Raw genomic sequence first — 9,419 nt, forward strand, 5'->3', positions numbered from 1 at the left:
TTATTCAATTAAAATATTTAGTACGAAATAAAATACATAGTAAATGTTTTAGTAATTATAGTTATACAATGCAGAATTTTGAACATAGAACTTTTACGCTAAAGCAGGTAAACGCTATAAATTTAATATATTTGTAATTTTATAAATAAAAAATTGTAATGTTATGTTTACGTATGTGTGATTTCAGAACACTTCAATATCAGAAACGCGATCAAATTTAAAAGAAGTGTTAGAATTAGTACTTAACACATGTGATATAAATGTTTTAACACGATTGTTTTCAACTATAGGAATATATTTACTATCTCCGGTAAGTTTATTTAGTAATAAATTTTGGTTTGCATATTATGAATATGTTTTATATAGTATTTATATAAAATATATTTTTATCAACAGGAAACAAATTACGACGGCATTATAAAATGCGATCCTTTGTATGAAAAAATTGTTATCGTATTAAATAGCGGAGTCCAAGAAAAAATAACAATCGCAATTAATTTAATATGCGCATTATTATACATTAATGACAAGGGACAAACGAGGAAGAAATCTTTACATATCTATGCACAAAATATGATAAGAGTCAGTGGTATCTTAACATCCATGACAAACCTCTTTATAAGTTTTATGATGGTATGAAGTTGCTACAGAGTTATTATCATATATATTTTTTTACATTTATTCAAATTTACTATAAACTGTTCCTGTACAAATTAAATTTAGAATGAACTCAACTTAAAATTAGTGAGCTCCGTTAAAAAATTACACAATTTATTTTTTTTGGTTTCATGATATTATTACTTTAGTTAAAATCTAGTTCTGTCTGGTGGTCTTCATTAAGTTGTAAAGCTCAGCTGCTATATTTGCGTGTCAGTTTACGCCTCATTTTTCAAATCGCGTCATGGTTCTGGAAAAGAACACCCTACGGGTGTCACCAGTGAGACAAAGCACCTCAGTTTACGACAATATGAAACGAAGAGGCGGAGATGTGGAGTGTGTGCAGTAGTCATTTTCGACAGCGGAAACGTTGTAAGCCGTGTGTCTTGGATTAGCCTGGTTCTTGTTTGAACAGCGCTAGCTATCGTAATCCTATCGTTTTTGTCATTCAATACAACCTGAATGGCTGACTTGTACGACCAGTGGGTTTAAGTGAGCTAGCGTTTTCTACTCTACTCTACTTTGACTTGCGACTCCACAGCGTTCTACGTTTTATTTGTGATACGGTCTAGTTTGTGTGGGTTAACGGAACGCTCACTAATTCAATTGAGGCTATAATGTATGTTCAGGATCAATTAGAAAAGGATTTTTCAAAGTTTGTGTCAAGTACGACATTGTGCTCATTGACATCGTCAAATGCAAATGCTTTGATCATTTAAAGGTGGCAAGAATATCTGCTTGAATTGCCGTACCCGAGTTGTTTAAATGGTTACTTTTTGGTATCGTGTGCTGTTTTAACACTTCATTATTTTCATGTGTTGGGTAGGAATTTAAAGAAAAATCGATAATATATTTAGTTTTTAGTATTATAAACTTGCAATTTTATTTTGTTGTACTTAAAATGGTTATATATTGTCAGCATCAAGACACCCTGAAGGCCGTATGTCGAGGTATCAGCGAGGCTTGCCGCGAATGTTCTATCAATCAGACATTTTGCTCACATATAGTACCTTTGGTGAGATGTATATAATTACAGTATTTTTTAACGATTTCAGGATTGATTCTCAATATGCATCCAAATAGATTTGCGGAGTCGTAATAGGTCGAGCACTCCTCGGCAAAAGGTTCACTAGTAATTTGAACTTAAATTCAAAAGTTGTACCAAAGAACAGTTTACACTCTCGAAGGAGTTTAACGGCTTAATAAAAAAAGTTATCAATCAGAAAAAATAGTAATATTTAAACATCTTGCAGTGTATACGACGATGTCGTGGAGGAAGTTCTGATATGTTTATTGTTTTGCAAAGTCTACTATCAAACCATAGCCGCAATATGAAATTGTTTCACGAGAACAATGGAATGAAAATATTTACTAGGTAAAATTAATTTCACTAATGCTAGAGTATTTTTTTTGTAAGTTTTAACAAAATTAAATATTAACTGAACATTTTCTTTTTAAACTAAAACTGCGGTCACATTACGATTATTATATCTTTGCCGATTTGACGTTAGATATTTTTAGAATTTATGATCGAAGTTAATATATTATGTGTCTACCTTTTAAATCAAACATAAAATAACCGACAATTTAATGTAAAAAATAATATGAATGAGCGCAGTTCTGGGGATTAATCCTACTAATATATAAGGTTAAGATACGTTCCCGACTGTATTGCGATCCAAATTAGACTATTCCTCTCAAAAATAAGACTCAATTTAATCTAATTATTTATATCGGTTATAATACGTTCCATATTATATTCCGATCCAAATTCGACCGGATCGCAACTGAATAGTTGTGTTAGAATACGAAAACGGCTGAACAGCAACGATTACATTTCGATTCGATTGCGATAAAGTGTCAGGAGAATTAATCCCCTGGTATTAATATCACTGATGAAATTTTTAGTCCAATCATTATATCCAAAAAAATAGCCGAGAAATGTAAATCAACCGACAAGGCTGAACTTTGGATATGTTGTAGGTCTAATTGGACCTAAATTGTAGAGCACAAATGAAGCAACCAAAAAGGTTATTTTCATAATTCCCGTAGCACGAAGCACAGCTGAGTTGTCGCCAAAAATTAAAATTCAACCATTTTTTCAAGATAGCAGCGAAAAGCACATAGGAAATTGAGGTTGACAATTTAAAGTTACGCTTTTCTAAACCCTCCCTACAGTAGGTATATCCAAAATCAACCTTCTCGGTTCATTTGCGTTTCCAAATGTACAGAATGACTGGAATATTTATTTTATAATAAACAAAACTAATGAGCGAGTAAGTTATTCATTATATAATTGTTTATGTTGATACTGCTTTATTCATTGAAAAATTCGTAATTTATAGAGAATCTTTGCAACATTCATTTTGCCTGCAACTACTGAACACTGTTGTTGAAAACACGACGAATGAAAATCATCCTGTAGTATCGGAGTCGTCTCATATATTCGAGCATCTGCGGTACTTTTTGCATAGATACGGAGCGTCTAATTTGGTAATGTATACCTCACCGATAATAAATAATAGCAGTTACTACTATTTAACAGACTGAAGAAGTGTTGAGAGTATAATTTCTTTTATTTTCTGTTTTCTTCCAGATAGGCCAATGGGTCTCTATCATTCTGTTTTCATATCAAAAAGGTTTGTATATGATCCTGTATTTATTTTATATACACAAGTAAACAGCTCGTAAGTATCCTACTACTGGGCTTTTAGAAAGTTTGAACTTTGAATTATTTAGTACGCCGCGTCAATAACGCAATGATTTACGGGCCGCCTAGCGATGTAAAAAGTCGCAACTTCGATCCTACCTCTATTGACTTCTTAGTCTTATTTACTTACTATTCACACTATGTATTGATTATTACTACAGACTTTCTCGGCAAACACCTCCAGCATTACCTAACATAGCCTTCTGGCGTACCATTAAATGTTATATGTAATATGTAACCGAAGACAATGTAAATTAGACATAGAATATTTTACTACATTTTACTATTATTTTAAGCTTAATGTTTAAGCTTAAAATAATAGGAGGGTTAAAAAATTACTACTAACTTAAAAAAATCCTATCCTATCCTAAATGTTAGATAGTGGTTACATAATGTTATGATCACGTGATGTTATCATTAGAATTATCAATTTATTTTAATAAAGGATGGTAATATTGATATAGGACGTGTCGATAATGAATTTAATCCATTTTTCAGTTTTAAGAAAATTTGGTAAAGAGAATAATAATATAATTGGTATCGACGGAAGTACAAGGAAAGGCAAGGCAGAAGAGTCCCATCCATCAAGACATGTGGTTCGCAACAACAAACAAAATGACACAAATGTATTATTCCGTAATATTTTAAAAGAATTAATTGGAACACAAAGTATAAATTACGGTCGTAATAGAAACACCGCGCGTAAAAATAATTATGACATTAACTTTAATAAAAATACTCAATATGGTCCTGCGTATGATACAACTATTGATGAAAAGGAAATTTTAAGAGGAAACACTAGACCCATAGTCAATTATGATAATTTAGATGAACCCATTCCCGCAGCTAACAATGATTTATCATTTTCATTTTTATTTAAAGCTCATCAAAAACAATCGTTAGAAAACAAAAGATGTGAAACATTAAGTTGTGTTCCTGATTCTATCAGGAAAAAAAATATTAATAACAATTTGGTAGATCTCCCCTGTTGCAACCAAACCGCTAATAATTTTACGCAAAGTATGCCTAAAATTGGTGATCCACTATTGACGCAAGAGGAGGACAAAGATAGTACATTCTATTTTGCACCACCTTTTGTTTCAACACCAAAACGCAATGCTAAAGCATTCAAGTCTAACTCTATATCACAATCTTCTGGAACATCAGTTATGACATCAGCTGCGACTCAAAGACAATGTCATATTAAAACTAGGACTAATAAAATTAAAAATATTAAAAGAACGTCAGACAATAAAAAAATACAAAATAAAACGATTGGCGCCAAATTTATCGATATCATCAATGGGTCTTGCACAACACTAGTCAAAAGTTACACTTCCTTCAAAAATATATTCAGAAATAAAGAACCTTCGACTTGCAAAGATGTATCAACTAGTACAACAGCAGTGTCAACGTTCTGTAGCAACAGCTTTACAAATTATATGCGTAAAAGAGATGCAACGTCGAACTATTTTGACGAAAACGAAAACAAAACACAATTGAAAAGAGAATTTAGCGGTGAAGATAATTTAAGTTCTTGCAAAACATGCAACGATACTATCGCCTTAAAACAGAAACTGACGAATGATGCAAAATTACAACAAACAGTTAAAAGATTAAAGTTCGGTATAAACATGTACGGATGCGACTTTAAGGTAATGTAAAAAGACTTGACAAACGACTTCTAATAATCTCAGTTTAAAAAACGTACAATTTAATTTAATCATCTTACAGAAAATATCAAGAACTATGTGGCCCAACGAACACTACATGACACCAAGTGTATTATATAATTTATATCGGAAACTCATAATAAAATAAATCAATTAATTCCAACTATTCATTTAATAACTCACTGAAGAAACATGTGACATAAGATCTTGTCAATTGACGAAATTATAATCTACTGTAGGCTGACTCGTGACGCACCATATCTTTCGTAATGTCTTCAATGGTTGGAGTACCTGTAAGAACATTTTCATAAAATAGACAGAAATGTGTAATGTAAAAGTTTTCAGTTTCCAAACATAAAATAAAGTTTAAAAATTTGCTTCAGGAAATCGCAGATGATAGTGTAAATTGAAAATGCCTTTTATGCAATTTTGCGTTTTATAAATCTCGATTGATTTAAATAAATAAAGCTTCATAAGGAATACTACTATCACTGATATTTTTTACTCCCCAATTAAATTATATCTGACCTGCAATTTGGAATGTATATTCCAGTTCCTTTCGGAATATACTTAACATTCTTTGGACACCGGCTTCACCGCCAACTGTTAGGCCCCATATAGCTGGGCGACCGACGAAAACCTAAAACATGTAGATTTATCAGATCACTGTGTTTTAATTTGAGTGTGGAAATTAAGATACACAGCTAGTGATGTTTACTGATCGGAAATATAAAATATTTAAGTAAGTCGTCGTACTAAAAAAGATAATATGATATACGATCTACAAGGCAGCAACCATATTTCATAAGTATTTCTAGTGTTACTTGTAATATGATCAAAGTTATTCTATTGTTTAACTCATCAATAAATACTATAATAGACCCTACTCTTAGATAGTCTTCAGGATTACAGTCAAATATAATAATACAAGACTAATCACAGAACTAATCAAAAACAAAGAGATTTTACTAGATTTTACTAAATATGATTTAGTAAAAAGCAGTAAAATTGAAAAATATGATATTATTCCTAGCAATAATGTTAGGAATATAGTAAGCAAGCGACTGTCAACCGACATTGCTAGTGTACCAGTAAATAAAAGCTTAGATAATTGGCCAGTACACTGAGTGTCCGCTTCATTTCACTGAATATGTAATTACTTTATAGCTATTAGACTGAAAATTTTCAAGGCCTTAAGAAAAAAACATGCCAAGGTTTAGTTTACCATTTTTGCTCCTAAAGCTAAAGCTTTGTACACATCTGTTCCTGTTGTTACACCTCCGTCCAAAAATACTTCGACATTGTAATTTTTTACAGCTTCAACTATTTCAGGTAGAGCTTCAATCTAAAAAATAATAACTATTTTAATTTCATCGCATGTTTTATCTTGATTCGGGTAATTTTGCCAAGGTTAGTGGCGCATTGTGAAGTAAGTGATGTTTAAAATAGTTCTTACGGCGCCAATGTTTATAGATTGTAATAACAGTCAAGTGGCCTATTGTCAGTCTGAAAATTAGAATAAAAGGGAAAAAATCTAATTACTGTTGACGGAACACCATCTAACTGCCTCGCACCGTGGTTTGACACCAATATACCGTCACATCCTGCCTCAATTGCTCGCACTGCGTCATCGCCACGTAATATTCCTTTTACCACGATAGGCAGTTTAGTTATGCTGTAAGAAGTTCGTTATATTAACTCAAGTCAAAATCTCCACTTTCAGACTTATTAAATAAATTAATCATACCCGTAGAATAAGTCTGTAGATTTTAGTACGACTCTAGATTTTAGTAAATACTCACCTCTTTAACCATTTTATTTCACCCCAAGTCAAAGATTTGTCAAATAAATTATTAACATAATTATTTAAACCACTGCCATCCCCTGTACTGTGTATTTTTGTGGATAAATGACCATCAAAATTTGCTAATCTAAAAGAAAAATCAAATACATTTACTTGAAAATTTTAAAATTACTGTAAGCGTGTCGGTACATTTCTATATTCTTTAAAAGCATAATATATATTATGTTATACATACACTTTTTTGCTTATACATGCTTTGACATGATACAAACTTACTTCAAATGATTTGGAAGAGTAAACTTATTACGAATATCAGCTCTTCTTATACCAAAAACGGGAGTATCAACTGTTAGCGCAATTGCTTTAAATCCAGCCTGTTCAGCTCTTAACACTAACTTTCGTGTTACCTCTCTGTAAAAATATTACAATTACCTAAATTTAAATATTTTTTATAAACATGTACATATAAAAATCTAATAATAATAATATTTGCCTATCGTTATAAATGTATAATTGAAACCATTTGATAGCATTTGGAGCTGCCTCAGCTACTTCTTCTATAGAACTCGTCGAGATTGTACTCAGTGTATAAATCACGCCTTCGGTTTGTGCAGCTGTGGAAAATAATAATTCACCGAAAGTATCTGTTACATAATTATTACTAAATATAAAAATAAACAAAACAAGAGATAACATTTTAACTTAAGATAAAAGCAATAAAAACAATCATTATACTTGTATCAGTTGTGCGACACATGCGCACAGACAAGACCTCTTATGAAATCCTTGTTTTTGTCTATTGCTTGATTTTGACCACTGTGAATTACATCTAGTTTCTAAGTGTTAATGCGGTGTAAGATACCCGATTTATGTTTATCAGGATAAACAGAAGCTGGAAGAGCATTCCATATATGCTGAGCAGCCATGATTAGTCACATCAGAAATGAGGAAGTCAAGCGCTTCGTGCGAAATAGAATGTCAATATTGTAGGAATGAAAATGAAATCGTGTAATCATGATTTATATTTTCTATAATAATCTATATAATATCAATAGTCTCGAAACTTTGTGACGACTGTTAAGATTTTATTGGTATATATTGAGAGGTTCAAGTATGCACTGGCATAAGATTTTATTAAATATTTACATATTGATTATTGATACCTTGGGGCAAAAGGGCGAAACACATGTCAAACGATATTACTCAATATTTGTCTATCTAACTATAATAAACTTATTTACACCTATTATTTTTATTTATTATGTTTTTTTTATATAAATTTAGTGATCATCATTTCGGATTTTGTATGCTTTCCTTCTTTTTCATTTGTTTTCTCCTGTTTTTCGTAATGTAGAAGACAACAACAAAGTACCCTTTGTTTTATAATATTATAATATGCTCCTTAGCAATTACATATTTGTTATCATGTCATTATTGTTAAACAGGTTATTATTATGCAATGACATGGCATTATTATCATGTCATTGCATGATAATAACCTGTTTAACAATGCTTCGAATACCATGGAAATACACCCAATGCGATCTGTTAAGTTATACCTAGTCACTGAATTGTCTATGAACAATAATTAGAAATCACGAGATGCAAGAACAAAATAATAACAGTAAAAAAGTAAAATCTTTATTGGAAGATCGTTAGTTCTCAGTAACAGCTAATAATCCGAAGTCAGAAATTGGGAAATGTGTGCCGTGGAAAACACAAATATAGTCTAGCTGCTAATCCCTCTACACTCGGGACAGTGTTAATACACTAAGTAAATAATAAAGAGTACATTTGAACTGTATAGATGCGCTATCTCCTATGCAAACAACTGTCTGAATTGGACCGCCCTGAACGAAATTAGAATATTATGTCATTTTAGCCTAATTTCGTTAAGAAATTTATTTTATAAACGAAAATATTACAAAGTAAATAACGAAAATATTGTACCTCTGACATTAGCCGTTTCACCATCAGGATGGGCCATTCTTTGCATTGCAGTAGGGGATATTCCCAGCGGCATTGACACTTTCTCCCCGAATATTGTTGTAGATAAATCGCAAGCTGCTAAGCCGACGAGGCATTTTGGCCGTATGCGGAGCCTACAAATCAATTCGGAATGGATAAAAATTGGAAATAACACCGAAAACATGGTAATAGTTTGCTACTTTTATAATCCATATTTTATTTAATAGTATGTTTTTGCGTTCAAAATTATTTAATGATTTTAGATTGCCTGTGAATTACCTTTGAAAAGCACGTCTATTCTCTGCTAACGTATATTCCTCAGTTGCGCCACTTTTGTAATAATCTCGAGCGTTTTTAGGCAATAAAACTAAAGCAGCATCTTCTAATTCTTTTACACTAATATATTTCTCCATTGTGTAAAATCAAATATAGTACTACTTAATAGACTCGGTCATAATTTATGTAAGTTGTACTGATAAGAAGTAATGTTTTGTTAAATTACTTATCAATATACAAAATACCAAAGGCCACAGATCAGGTTCGTTAGCTCTCCTCTTTTTGTTGCAAAAAATATTTATAATTTGACCCCAATAAAATAAAACACGAA

At 31.6% G+C, this 9,419-nt stretch overlaps 2 protein-coding genes across 2 annotated transcripts; one reads left to right on the forward strand and one right to left on the reverse strand.

Moving 5' to 3' along the window:
- The first annotated feature begins 68 nt into the window (after positions 1–68).
- LOC113392600 (uncharacterized) lies at positions 69–5,265 on the forward strand. Its single transcript, XM_064220795.1, has 8 exons — positions 69–107; positions 397–633; positions 1,577–1,672; positions 1,911–2,032; positions 3,003–3,150; positions 3,254–3,296; positions 3,866–5,022; positions 5,102–5,265. Exons 1-8 carry the CDS (start codon positions 69–71, stop codon positions 5,186–5,188), a joined length of 1,929 nt encoding a protein of 642 aa, XP_064076865.1. The 3' UTR covers positions 5,189–5,265.
- LOC113392665 (2-Hydroxyacid oxidase 1) lies at positions 5,194–9,299 on the reverse strand. Its single transcript, XM_026629202.2, has 9 exons — positions 9,092–9,299; positions 8,795–8,946; positions 7,338–7,458; positions 7,121–7,255; positions 6,843–6,971; positions 6,583–6,715; positions 6,266–6,385; positions 5,569–5,680; positions 5,194–5,331 (listed from the first exon to the last, which is right to left on the reverse strand). Exons 1-9 carry the CDS (start codon positions 9,223–9,225, stop codon positions 5,264–5,266), a joined length of 1,104 nt encoding a protein of 367 aa, XP_026484987.2. The 5' UTR covers positions 9,226–9,299; the 3' UTR covers positions 5,194–5,263.
- Positions 9,300–9,419: the final 120 nt, after the last annotated feature.

The sequence above is a fragment of the Vanessa tameamea genome, chromosome 5 (genome assembly GCF_037043105.1).
Source record: "Vanessa tameamea isolate UH-Manoa-2023 chromosome 5, ilVanTame1 primary haplotype, whole genome shotgun sequence".
NCBI classification, from domain to species: Eukaryota; Metazoa; Arthropoda; class Insecta; order Lepidoptera; family Nymphalidae; genus Vanessa; species Vanessa tameamea.

What these genes read in the sequence shown, in the direction of transcription:
- LOC113392600 (XM_064220795.1), top strand. Translation starts at nt 69, where the DNA reads ATGCAGAATTTTGAACATAGAACTTTTACGCTAAAGCAG. An exon ending in TCTTTATAAGTTTTATGATG is followed by an intron (nt 634 to 1,576) that starts GTATGAAGTTGC and finishes ATATATTGTCAG; the next exon opens with CATCAAGACACCCTGAAGGC. An exon ending in GATACGGAGCGTCTAATTTG is followed by an intron (nt 3,151 to 3,253) that starts GTAATGTATACC and finishes GTTTTCTTCCAG; the next exon opens with ATAGGCCAATGGGTCTCTAT.
- LOC113392665 (XM_026629202.2), bottom strand. Translation starts at nt 9,225, where the DNA reads ATGGAGAAATATATTAGTGTAAAAGAATTAGAAGATGCTGCTTTAGTT. An exon ending in TTATACATTTATAACGATAG is followed by an intron (nt 7,256 to 7,337) that starts GCAAATATTATT and finishes ATATTTTTACAG; the next exon opens with AGAGGTAACACGAAAGTTAG. An exon ending in ACTCTTCCAAATCATTTGAA is followed by an intron (nt 6,972 to 7,120) that starts GTAAGTTTGTAT and finishes TTTTTCTTTTAG; the next exon opens with ATTAGCAAATTTTGATGGTC.